Genomic DNA, 14,024 nt, shown 5'->3' on the forward strand with positions numbered 1-14,024 from the left:
TTTATTTTATGCTTAATAAATATGTTTCTTCATCCTACACTCGAAAATTTTATATTTCTACAATTATCTGTTTATTTAACACGTGTTATCAAAAAAATATTGGAATAATAACAAGTGCTTTGCGAGAAATCAAAATAAATAACAAATAATTTGAGACCAATACTTTTAAAATTGCTACGCTCAAAATAGCTACGTTCAAAAAGCCAATATTAATAAAAAAAACGTCACCTTTCTCACTTGTTTGACCCTGACATATCCCATCCATACAAGTGTCAAGAGTGACGTTCCTTCAAAAACGTCACTTTTGTCACTTGTTTGACACTGCCATAGCCCATCCATACATGTCAAAAGTGACGTTTCTTCAAAAACGGCACTTTTGTCACTTGTTTGACACTGACATAGCCCATCCATACAAGTGTCAAGAGTGACGTTTCTAAAAAAACGTCACTTTTGTCACTTGTTTGACACTGCCATAGCCCATCCATACATGTCAAAAGTGACGTTTCTTCAAAAATGTCACTTTTGTCACTTGTTTGACACTGACATAGCCCATCCATACAAGTGTCAAGAGTGACGTTTCTAAAAAAACGTTACTTTAGTCACTTGTTTGACACTGACATATCCCATCCATACAAGTATCAATAGTGACATTTCATAAAAAACGTCACTTTTGTCACTTGTTTGACAACGACATATATCCCATCCATACAGGTGTCAAAAGTGCCGTTTCTTAAAAAAAAAGTCACATTTCTCACTTGTTTGACCCTGACATATCCCATCCATACAAGTGTCAAGAGTGACGTTTCTTCAAAAACGTCACTCTTGTCACTTGTTTGACACTGACATAGCCCATCAATATATGTCAAAAGTGACGTTTCTTTAAAAAAAGTCACTTTTGTCACTGACATATCCCATCCATACAAGTGCCAAGAGTGACGTTCCTACAAAAACGTCACTTTTGTCACTTGTTTGACACTGACATAGCCCATCCATACAAGTGCCAAGAGTGACGTTCCTACAAAAACGTCACTTTTGTCACTTGTTTGACACTGACATAGCCCATCCATACAAGTGTCAAGAGTAACATTTCTAAAAAAAACGTCACTTTAGTCACTTGTTTGACACTGACATATCCCATCCATACAAGTGTCAATAGTGACGTTTCATAAAAAACGTCACTTTTGTCACTTGTTTGACACCGACAATCCCATCCATACAAGTGTATTAGTGACGTTTCTTAAAAAAAATTCAGCTTTCTCACTTGTTTGACCCTGACATATCCCATCCATACAAGTGTCAAGAGTGACGTTTCTTAAAAAAACGTCACATTTTCACTTGTTTGACCCTGACATATCCCATCCATACAAGTGTCAAGAGTGACGTTTCTTCAAAAACGTCACTTTTGTCACTTGTTTGACACTAACATAGCCCATCCATACATGTCAAAAGTGACGTTTCTTTAAAAAAAAAGTCACTTTTGTCACTTTTCTGACACTGGCATATCCCATCCATACAAGTGTAAAGAGTGACGTTTCTTAAAAAACGTCACATTTTCACTTGTTTGACCCTGACATATCCCATCCATACAAGTGTCAATAGTGACGTTTCATAAAAAAACGTCACTCTTGTCACTTGTTTGACACTGACATAGCCCATCCATATATGTCAACGGTGACGTTTCTTTAAAAAAAGTCACTTTTGTCACTGACATATCCCATCCATACAAGTGCCAAGAGTGACGTTCCTACAAAAACGTCACTTTTGTCACTTGTTTGACACTGACATAGCCCATCCATACAAGTGTCAAGAGTAAGGTTTCTAAAAAAAACGTCACTTTAGTCACTTGTTTGACACTTACATATCCCATCCATACAAGTGTCAATAGTGACGTTTCATAAAAAACGTCACTTTTGTCACTTGTTTGACACCGACAATCCCATCCATACAAGTGTATTAGTGACGTTTCTTAAAAAACTTTCAGCTTTCTCACTTGTTTGACCCTGACATATCCCATCCATACAAGTGTCAAGAGTGACGTTTCTTAAAAAAACGTCACATTTTCACTTGTTTGACCCTGACATATCCCATCCATACAAGTGTCAAGAGTGACGTTTCTTCAAAAACGTCACTTTTGTCACTTGTTTGACACTGACATAGCCCATCCATACATGTCAAAAGTAACGTTTTTGAAGAAACGTCACTTTAGTTACTTATTTGACACTGACATATCCCATCCATACAAGTGTCAAAAGTGACGTTTTTGTTTGAAGAAACGTCACTTTTGACAGTTCATGAACGACCAAAAATCGTGATATTAAATAAAATTATCAGTTTCGTACGGTAGTTCCCACGCTAGCCCAGTGCGGATTGGGGACTTCACATACACCTTTGAATGTCTTCGCGGTACAGTAGACTTTTTAAACTTAGGTCAGCTAAACGTGGGACACATGTCGTTAGAAATTTCGCAATTTATACATTTTAAACTTAGGTCAGTTGAGATACGTCAAATATTAGTTATAGAAACGATATGGATCGGATATATCAGTGTCAACAAGTGTCAAAAGTGACGATTCTTAAAACAAAACGTCACTTTTGCCACTTGTTTGACACTGACATATCCCATCCATACATGTCAAAAGTGACGTTTCTTTTAAAAAAGTCACTTTTGTCACTTGTTTGACACCGACATATCCCATCCATACAAGTGTCAAAAGTGACGTTTCTTAAAAACACGTCACCTTTCTCACTTGTTTGACCCTGACATATCCCATCCATACAAGTGTCAAGTGACGTTTCTAAAAAAAAAACGTCACTTTAGTCACTTGTTTGACACTGACATATCCCATCCATACAAGTGTCAAAAGTGACGTTTTTATTTGAAGAAACGTCACTTTTGACAGTTCATGAACGACCAAAAATCGTGATGTTTAATAAAATTATCAGTTTCGTACGGTAGTCCCCACGCTAGCCCAATGCGGATTGGGGACTTCACATACACCTTTGAATTTCTTCTCGGTACGGTAGACTTTTTAAACTTAGGTCAGCTAAACGTGGGACACATGTCGTTACAAGTTTCGCAATTTATACATTTTAAACTTAGGTCAACTGGACGTAGGAAAAAAGGTCGTTAGTATTTTCGTGCACTAGCAGACATTTAATTGCTGGTGACTGTACGCGTACGCTCGTATAAAACGCTACTCTGTAACCGCCCTAAGATACCTTCATCCTATCCAATCCGTTGCTTTGCGGCCGTGCGGCCTTGAGGTATCGCCATCGCTTCCCCTCCCGCCCCGCGCCGATCATTTAAATAATTTAACGATAGCCATTTTTACAATTGTGACAAAAGCTCATTGTATTAATAGGAGATTCTTTGACGTTGTGATAACATTAATTACAGGCTGTATGGTGCATTAAAAAAATATACTGTAGAATTAATGCGCGTGGGGTAAAATACGTTATAATTGTTTAAAAAATAGTAAAAATAAAATCCCCTGGTTTTTTATTTTATTAGATTGAGTAGAATAATTGGCGTAACAATATAGTGGAAAATCACCAAGTGTTTAATTAATGTTGTATTGTAATTATTTATTTCAAACATTTTTATTGCTCGTGACGTATGCACCACTAAGTGGTGCATATTTTACTTACAGTGTAAAATATTTAGTTAAGCCTTTTGAACAAAAAATCGCTACTGTAGAATTTGATGTTTACATCTTTTTAAAAACTAAATTTTTAAAAATTTTTTTTCCAAAAATCTCAATATATTTTTTAGAGATTACTTTACACATACATTCACAAAATAGTGTGCTATTATATTCCAAACACAAATATACTGTAGGATATAATGTGATGCTCTCGAACAATTTAAAGTTTAGTAACCGGCCTATACACGTAAATAGCGACTTGTTGAATCACTATTGACGGCAGAGTCAATATACCCAGTTCTTTAAAATACACTTTCGCGGAGTTTAAAATACAACATAAATGTAAGTAGGTAAGTACCTACGAGGGGTGTTCAAAATATTCTCGGTATGAGAATGAAAACAAACAAGTACGAAAAGTTTGATATTTTTATTTTTCAATATACTCCCCCCCTATGTTCATACACTTAAAAGATCGATCAATTATTTTTTTTAATCCCTCGTAAAAATATTTTTTATCTTTCGTGTAAAAATGCTCCTCCACTGCCGCCTTCAATGCTTCATCGTCAGAAAATGTATTTCCACGCAGATCCTTTTTAAGATTGGGGAGCAAAAAGAAGTCGCTGGGGGCTAAGTCCGGACTATACGGTGGGTGAGTAACAGTTTTAAACCCACATTCAACAATAGCTGCCTTGGCAATATGAGCAGTATGGACGGGGGCGTTGTCATGCAGAAGCAGAATACCTTTGGTTAACTTTCCTCGCCTCTTTTCTTTGATTACATCCTTTAATTGACGTAGAATGTTAGCGTAGTACTGTCCTGTGATATTTACACCTTTTTCTTTATAATCGATTAGTAATACTCCTTCACAATCCCAAAATATCGTGGCCATGACCTTGCCAGCTGAAGGGATGACCTTGAACTTCTTGGGATGAGCTGAACCCTTAATGTGCCACTGCATGGACTCTTGTTTACTCTCTGGGTCATAATGATGAACCCAGGTTTCATCTCCAGTAACTATTCTTTGCAGCACCTCATCAGGATTTTCACCGCACAGGTCAATAAAATCGGAACAACAAGCTACACGCATGTCTTTTTGAAGCCGAGTCAGCATTCGCGGAACCCATCTTGCACTTACTTTTGACATATTAAGATGGTCATGTATAATATCATGTACGGTACCAATAGAGAGGTTGGTTACTTGTGCTATAGATTTTACCTTCACTCGACCATCTTCCAATATAAGTTTTTCCACTTTATCAATATTTTCTTGTGAAGTAGCTACTACAGGCCGGCCAGGTCTAGGGTCATCTTCAATACTCTCCCTTCCGCGTTTAAACTCGCTTGACCACTTTTGAATGGTAGATAAAGAAGGAGCAGACTCACGGTAAACACAATCCATTTCCTCTTTTATGGTTTTTTGATTTTTACCCTGTTTTGTCAAGAATTTTATCACGCATCGATGTTCTAATTTAGTTAACATTGTCAATTCGCACATGATGTTCATGTTTGTTCAGCAATTGCAGAAAAACAAAAGACTATCTCGGTTCGAATTATACTTTTTTTTAATGTCAATGAATAAACCTTAGCGGCCAGTAACGAAAGAACTTTTAGAAGAGGTCGTAAGATATCAATACCGAGAATATTTTGAACGCCCCTCGTACGTTTCATTAAATTTCCCGTCTCCTTTGACTCGGCGGTCATAATTACAATTACAATGTTGACCGACTGCCAAACCCCTAAACGGCAAGATAATTAATTATGGAAACGTTTCAATAATAGGCGATTTAAATTTAAAACAGCCAGTTTGTTACAGATCCATAGATTACTTCGCAATGACGCTGCATTATAAGTTTCATATTTTCAGACCATCTTAGCTCATTTTTTACAAGCCTTTTATTAACTTGCAATACTACCTATTTATGTAAATATGTTTGTACGGGCCAGATCTTGCAAAGGGCTGTTCATAAATTACGTCATAAATTTTTGACGATTTTTGACTACCTTTGGATTTGCCTGTGGAAAGAAAAGTACAGTCAGCGATAAAAGCTTGGACGAAAAAAGTATGTATAGGTACTTGTATAGTTTACGAAAATGTCGAAATCACCACTTGCTTAGGAGTAACCACCACCTCAGATGCTTTCAGGGACCACTTTCAGTGATACGAGGACCACTGATATAGCCAATTCACTGACATCAGAAATATCTGAATAATGTTATAGTTATCTATCACGATAACTAAATAAATAATTCAAATATCATTCTGTTGTCAGTGTACTGTTCCAATTGGCCTGTTAGTTATCTTACGTCTCGCTCGCACCAATACATGTACGGACAAGTACGACAGAAATGCACAATAACTAAATAATATGATTCAAATATCATTCTGACGTCAGTGTAGGTACTACTAACTATAGTACTAACGTACGTTCGAATTGGTTTCTTAAGGGCTCATTTAGAAGGCGCGCGAACTCGTATACGATTGTAGTTACATTGCGGACCATTGAGGTTACATCAACTCAGCCGACCGATCACATGACGCAATGTAATGAAACTCGCATGCGAGTTCTCGCACCATCTAAATGAGCCCTAGTTGGAAAGTGGTCTGTGTTAAAAGCAAAGCGTTTTTCAATTAGGTGGACGCGGTCGGGATTTTTATGGCTTGTTGGCGTTCACCCCTTGCGAGTAAAAGGATTATTCCAGGTTTTTTGTGCGGAATATTAATTAATAATTTTAGGTTAATTTTATTAGATGATTATCTTTATATCTTTTTCTTAATTTCTTTATTGCATTCATGTATATGTTATGATTATGAGATGCAATTTATCAAAGAACTGTCAAATTGGAAATTAATAACTAGACTCCTAGTTAAAAAAATTAAGTTTTTATATAGGTAATTACAATCCACCAACGGTTTTCTTCTTCCTAATTTTGGAAGTTATTAAATGGTTATTTTATTTAAAATATACTCAATGTCACCATGAGTACGAAAAGAAATCTATTGACACGACCATTTATCAAAATCAAATCAGTAGTTGTCGAAAATGTCAAAAAAGTTCTCGATAACTTTCATTTTGGAAACGGCAAATTTTGATCCCCAGGCACCCATTAATGATCCTCGCCTACCTAATACATAAACTGCCAAAAATTAACCCATTTATTGACTTGCATAGTCAAGAAAAAAATCTAAACAAAAACATCTAACCAAAACCTAGATTGCTCGATCGAACCCCATCTTCCACATCAAATGATTAAATATCAGCCAACAAATTCGTTTATAAAAAAGCTAAACACCAATTTGTTTAAAATGATATCAAAGTGACGTCAACTTCAACAGAATGTATTTGCCCAAGCTTTTTTAATTAGTTTAGCCACATCTGCGCCTCATGTCTATTTGTTTTTCTTTACATCACATTTGTTTCGCCCGAAGCTATTTTACACAAACAGCACAAGTTGATTTTATATTTTATTACAAAGTGCACCTTCTCACAAGGAAATAGAGTGAGTTTCAAAACGGGAGAAATGTCTAAGATACGAGGATTTGAAAAATAATTAGTCATATTGGAACACCAAACACTACAGTCAAGTAACAATAGTTTCGATTAAGATCCTAATTGCATATACATAAAGTTGATTTGAGAATAGCAAAATATGCTGAGATAAGATGTTTGTAAAGGAAGTTGCATCATACAAGAACCACTAGATTGATGTGACGAAAGGTTTAATTGTGGACTTAGTTACTAACACCATATAGAGTTCATTTTGCAATAACAGAAGGTTATAAGATAGGAGCATTGCTAAGTAAGTTGTTGTATTGGATCAACAAACACTAGTGAGTGACAATAGTTTTAATTGCCTGAGGGTGGTTTAAAAATGAGGTAGTTTGCGGTGGAGTGCAAATACTACAGCCGCGAGGTAAGCTTTAGTGCTCTGGTTTACTTTGTTTGAAAGTGATTTAGCCATTCGTTTTAGTTTATTATTAAATACCTAGGTACCTACCCAGATATGTTTGTACATATTTAAAATTTCAGTAGGTACAGTCAGCAGCAAAAGTCGCTAAGCGGGCCAGGTGTTCAAAATGGTCTTGACGCGACTTTATTGTTAAGAGAATAAGAGCGTGTCAAGGTAATTTTGAACACCTCGCCCGCTTAGCAACTTCTCTTCTCAATAGTATTCTGCACGAAGCTTAGTTTTGAGTTTTCCCGGTGAAAATTGGCGAGCCGTTCCCAAGATCTAGCGCCAGCACTAATGTTTATGAAAGTGATTAGTTGATTACTATCTGACCTCCCAACCCAGAGTTGGGTCTTGTTGGGATCATTAGGTATAGGTACTAGGTCAAGGTTGAAAAGACAGTCTCGCGTCTATTAGGTTCTAGCATGAGTTGCGTTCTCGCGCGCGACTCTATACTTGATGTCGCGCAAGATGTATGTAACTTCGTTACCTACTATGTGGCCCTCGGCTGCTAAAAGGTTGCCGACCGCTGCACTACAGTGTTGCCACTTTTTAATTTCTACTCTTTTTTGCCAAGCTGTAACTTAAATCATAGTCGGTACATAATGCAGTGGAACTTATTAGTAGGGTAGTAGTTAGCAGCCAGGGCTCGACCCAACGATCCACGACCGGAGACCACTGATGGCCTAAATATGGATTTCAAAATACATAAACAAAGGGTATTATTTCGGAACTGTAACAGTACAAGTCGATCGGACGGAACAGCTAGCAGTGATATGCTCTTGGCCAGTTCTGTGAATGAAATCTGATGAAATGATATATATAAGCTTGCTTTTATAAAGTAAAATAATAATTAAAAAGTGCACCAACGACCTAGCTCATATTTGTTCAAACTAATGTAATAATTTGATTAGTAAGCACACTCACAACTACTTAGAATCAGAACGCACTGTTTAATCTAACCTCCAGATTCTAACTGAAGGCAAACAATTATGAAATTATAAAATTATCCTGATCCTCCAGCGCGAGCAGATTGCCGAGAAATTATTCACAAAGCGACCCCAGACTTGATGATATTGTATTAGGTGATCACATACGAATGCGATTTTAATGGATACGCGGGACGCACCCTCGTAAAATACCTTGCAACCGTACCGTGCACGATAAAAGACCCATTTTACCCGCCATTTTGGCGGGCGCTTACGTCAGTTTGACAGTCGGTGCGCGCCAACCCCAATCTAAATTAAAATCTAAAACCTTGTAAACAAGGCAAGTGCTCACTTTTTCGGGGATTTTAACCCTCGGAATTAACGGGAGGTTATAAAGGGGGAGTGCAGCGGTCATGTCTGTCGCTTTGGATACGCTTGCGATTTGCGATATCGACGTTGACTTTGTATTGTGTTTTTGATCAATAAAATAATGATTCAAAAATAATTAGGTTATTTGTAACATTTCATGAGAATCGATTGAGCTACTTATTGCTTTTGTGCTACACGAAACATCTTGGATATGTATGCCTTTATTTTAAATGAATATATCAGTCAGTCAGTCAGTCGCTTAAGAAATTAAAAGTTATTGAAAATATAATACGTATTGCAATAATATTCTGTAATAAATATATAATAAAATTAATAAATATTGTATAACTTATTAAAAATCCAGTAAATAAAATATTAAAATCACAGAATTCACTGCATTACGTTGGCGTGTAATATCCCAGGTGAGATGATCCTATCTGAACCATATCAGGCGGAGAACTTTTGATGACCAGAGGGGCCATAGGAGCGCTCGGTAGTTGGGGCTCCTTCCGGTGTCTCTGGTAGGGGGTGGAGGGGGGTATGGACTTCTCGACAACTCTTTCAGGCTTCCCCATTTTTTGTAGCTCGGCTAAATTGCTGGCGAGTTCCGCAGCCGCTTCACCGTAGAGGCGGTGCCCGCGGCGCACCTGTTTAGGAATTTTAATGTTAGGTTTGGTTGGTCACGTTCTGCGTACTTTATTTATAAGGATGGTAAAGATTTGATTGGGAACATAGCTGATCTGTTGGTTACACATGCTTGCTCGCTCATCATATTAGGTATACCATATATGTATTATAGAGACAAGTCTAAATTGTGTGTCGAAACAATAATAAAAATCTGATTACAAAATTGAAGAGAACGGTTGTCGCCGAAGGCTGACCCTTTGATCGGATCGATTATAAATTATATTATAACTCTTTTTAGGAGTAAACTATGCTGATTATACCTTAAAGATAAAACAAGAATTTCTTTTCAGTTTCACTAGGAAAACATGATGACCGTCAAGTGTATTAACCACAGAGTTACTAACAAGGGTGCTGGTACTGTAAGTACGCTTCGCTTACCATCCTATCCCCAAGCAGCTCAACATGTCTCTGCGGCGATCGATTCTCCTCCCGCATCTTCCTGATCTCCTGGTCACTCAACGTAAAGGCACCGTACTCTGGAATACGGTGTAAATTCTGAAACCCTATCACTGCCAAACTCGCCTCTTCTTTGAGCTCAGCCCTCCTTCGCGACACCCACTCGATCTGCTCTTGCAGCTTGCGGCATTCTTTCTCGTTGCTCGTCAGATCGTTGCGGAGCGAGTCCATGATCTCCCGGTATCGGAGACGGACGTTCTGGTCTATCGCGTGAAGGTTTTGAATCTCGTTTTGTGTCTCTCTGATCTTGGATTTTGAGAGGCGGAGACGGCTTTCCTGTTGATCGGTAAGAACGATTCATTAATTTTGATAATATGTATGTGAGGTTGTAAAAGGAATATCCAGCAGAGGGTATAGGTATATAATCTCACAATTAATTTCACACTGAAATCACTGAATTACGTTGTGGAGAAAGAGAGTATGAATACGACCAAAACTCTTAGAGGACAGTATCTAGAAATACCTTCTCATTTAACAGTTTTGAATGATTCGCTGTTAGTTTCACTAGACAGGTATATCGACCGGGATATGAACCGTGATTACCTTTTGTATTGTTTTCGAGCTCCCGATATTTCGACGCAGTTACATGCATCGCGGGAGCTCGAAAACAATACAAAAGGTAATCACGGTTCATATCCCGGTCGATATAAGTCTACCTTCTCATTTGCCTCCTAGCGTGGACATTTACCGTGAATGTCATCACCTTGGAAGACCTCCTCAACCACGACTATATTGACGCGGTCGTCCAAGCAATATTTCTCTTAAACTTTTCAGCACTGGACGACGTAGTTCTGCGGGCACAGATGACGGGCTAGTTGTCCGAAGCTCAAAGAAGATTAGACAGTACGTAGACGTACCTTCTCAGCGAGCTTCCTTGCAAGTATATCGAGGTGGTCGTCCAAGCTGTCCTTCTCTTCTACACCGTAGCTCTGGACGACGTTGTTGTGGGGACACAGACGATGGACTAGTTGTGTGGAACGACATCCCGATAGCACGTCCGCGTCGCCGACCAGTTCGGGCTGGGGCTGTAAAGTAACATAGGTACTTATATTTTGTTTATACCTATGTTTGTGGTACCTAATCAAGTGTAAGGTTAATCTCGTAGCCTTTCATCTTAGGTTACTGACTGATCAACGGCGTCATTTTAAAGACCTATTAGCCAAATAGTTATTGTAGTGATAAAAGGCTGTAAATATACCATATATATCAATTACTTACATAGTATATTTATAATATTTATTGTAACTTCTTTTGTAAATAAATATCGGCTATAAGGATGCCCAGATTTTTTATCTAAGTATCAAGTGACAGGATGAGACGGTTTTAGAAATCAAAGTTTATATAAGTGCAACATCCCTAGGGCCTATTCATTCGTTATTTACATATTAAGCACTCAATATAAACTTTATCTTGCAAAACAGTAAACGCGTAAGCGCCATGATTTCATTGCGCGTTAACGTTTTGGTCGCGTGGAACAGATTGCGTTGCGATTGCGACAATTTCATTGATTGGTTAGCTTCTCTATTGTAACAATAACTCAATGGATTTGGTACAGATTTACTTACCGGCTGCTTCAAAGTCCTGACCTTCCACCTAAGCACCAGCAGAATGAGGATGAGCGCCACCCCCAGCCCCGCCGCGGCGATAGTCTCCATCTTCAGGCCTTAACATTTTTCTTACAGACAATTTTTAACATTGCGGCCGGGATTTTGACTTTTCACTGTTTGACGGTGACAGTTGATGGTTTGGGTTTGGAATGTGTTGTTTTTTCATTTTGGTATGAAGGTATTATTTTTAATACACTTTGTATTAGATAGACGAACTGCTGTATTATATTGTGCAATATTAGCTAGGTCCCTAATCCCGATAACATCCAACTTACAGTGCTAAAGAGACGAAAATGCTATCTCGCACGACACGACTAGCGGCTTGAAGGTAGGAGTCATATACAATTCTTCATTGGTAGATAAGCAATAGGTAAGTAAGGTTGTATATATATACATTGTATTTCTAAACATGTTCTAAACTATTTTGTGCATTGACGTTTGTAATGACAGTTGTGACGATTGGATGGTTCGGATTCAATGTCAATAATAAAAACCTAAATTGTATGTGTCGATGTGCTACCGCTCTGTTGGTTCTATGCTAAGTAAAATATTAGTAAAAGTGAGAATAATATGAGTTTACCACGGGCAGTGAAAAAACCATTTGTCCAAACATTCAACAGTACAGTTACTGTGCAGTGGCAGTGGGCATACTTTGGGTACCTGTACGGTACAGACTGTATCTACCCACTTGATACTTGAACGTTCTGCTAAAATTGTTAAATGAAGAACGAGATCGGAAAGTCATAGAATGTCTTGAAATCAGAAGAGAAGGAAGTGTTGACTCAGCAAAGGTTGAAGAGATAGGGATGTCCATGCAGCCTGAAAGTGGTGAGGAGTATTTTAATTTTGGCAAAATTTTAAAGATTATGTGCCTCAATAGGGGAGAGAGGTAGGGGAGAGAGGTAGGGGAAAGAAGAGAAGCCAAAACGCGGAAATGTATTGTATGGTTACAGAAATAGTTACAGTTTAGCTACGCTAGGGTTACAGAAATAGTTACAGTTTAGCTACGCTAGGGTTAAGAGCGTGCGGGCGCGATGTGTAGCCAACGCGCCCAATGAGGTGAAGGGGTGATTTCCCCAAGCCCAAGAGTCGGGTCCGAGTCCGGACGGCCGCTGGCGAGGTTGCGGAAGAGTACTTCGGCGTTCCTGGGACCTCGCCTTATAGCAGCGAGGCGGCAACAGAACAGAGGGGTTTTAGTGGGTAAACCTGGGGTCTCATTAGCCCACAACAGGGAGTCCCACATAGCCATCCCGGCCCGTCCCCGCGCCGGGTGGTATGCGTAAAGCATTTCCCCTCTTAAAAAAAAAAAGGGTTAAGAGCGTAGGCAATGTAGAGGGCGACGGCTTCAGCGGCTAAGAATGATTTTTTCTGATGTCTTCCAAATTTATCTCTTAAAATTTCTGTAGCTCGCTACTCCATTAAGCCCATTGAACTAAACAGTAAGCACCTTGCACCTGCACAGACAGGTTAACTTGTTTTGCAATAGCTGTATTCCGTATTTTAAAGGAAGATTACAACGCTTTTATATAATAATATCTGGGAGACCGAGCTTTGCTCGGAAAACATATAAATACTCGAATATACGCGTTTTTGCAGAGATAAGACCTAGCTAGATCGACTTTTCGCCACCGAAAACCCCCATATAGCAAATTTCATCAAAATCGTTAGAGCCGTTTCCGAGATTCTCAAAATATATATAAATACATAAATAAATAAATATACAAGAATTGCTCGTTTAAAGTATTAGAATATCTAGGATAGATAGATATAACATAATAAGATTAATGAGCGTATGTGTGATTAATTAGCAAATTGTTACGAGTCATTGCTAATCTCAATCTCAGTCATTATGACCTAATCTATCTGCCGACTATCTAGTGTACCTGAATACAGGCCGCTCCAGTGACGGCCCAATCGCCCGTCCCACGGCTCCGCTCTTCTGGTAGCTAGTTACGTTTGCTAATAGCAATACACGTTCAACGTTTAACTATTCTTAAGCATCAATATTAGTGTTGGGTAGGACTGGAGTCCTTTGAGTCCTCTGCTTCAAGACTCGACTCAGTTTTTCAGACTCTTATAATTAAGTTTAAATTCGAGTTCTTTTCAACTTGATAGAGAACCGAGTCTTTAGTATTAGAGACTCGAGTCCTTTTCAGAGAACTCTCGATTTTTTTACAAACAATTACGACATGCATTGTTTTATGTATAATTTGTGGATTAGGTACACAAATAATACAATAACGCCTAACTTATTTACTGTTATATATGACATTTATAATGACAGTCCCTTACTCGTTCTGTTCAAATCGGTGCAAAGTTAGCTTAGTCGCACTCTAAAGCTTTCTATTTTCTGTAACAAAAAGCTCAGACTGTTCAAGCTAAAA

At 38.3% G+C, this 14,024-nt stretch overlaps 2 protein-coding genes across 2 annotated transcripts in view; one reads left to right on the forward strand and one right to left on the reverse strand.

Moving 5' to 3' along the window:
- Positions 1–14,024, forward strand: part of LOC134657447 (uncharacterized) — a 264,724-nt gene that overhangs the window by 76,642 nt on the left and 174,058 nt on the right. The window lies entirely within an intron of this gene.
- LOC134657383 (uncharacterized) lies at positions 9,184–11,775 on the reverse strand. Its single transcript, XM_063512925.1, has 4 exons — positions 11,599–11,775; positions 10,891–11,058; positions 9,956–10,309; positions 9,184–9,537 (listed from the first exon to the last, which is right to left on the reverse strand). Exons 1-4 carry the CDS (start codon positions 11,686–11,688, stop codon positions 9,289–9,291), a joined length of 861 nt encoding a protein of 286 aa, XP_063368995.1. The 5' UTR covers positions 11,689–11,775; the 3' UTR covers positions 9,184–9,288.

Source organism: Cydia amplana, chromosome 20, assembly GCF_948474715.1.
Source record: "Cydia amplana chromosome 20, ilCydAmpl1.1, whole genome shotgun sequence".
NCBI lineage: Eukaryota > Metazoa > Arthropoda > Insecta > Lepidoptera > Tortricidae > Cydia > Cydia amplana.

Excerpts from the sequence above, each read along its gene's own strand:
- LOC134657383 (XM_063512925.1), bottom strand. The coding sequence starts at position 11,688 with ATGGAGACTATCGCCGCGGCGGGGCTGGGGGTGGCGCTCATCCTCATT. Across the intron at positions 11,059-11,598 it reads TCAGGACTTTGAAGCAGCCG|CCCCAGCCCGAACTGGTCGG; the intron begins GTAAGTAAATCT and ends GTTACTTTACAG. Across the intron at positions 9,538-9,955 it reads AGCTGCTTGGGGATAGGATG|GTGCGCCGCGGGCACCGCCT; the intron begins GTAAGCGAAGCG and ends ATTCCTAAACAG.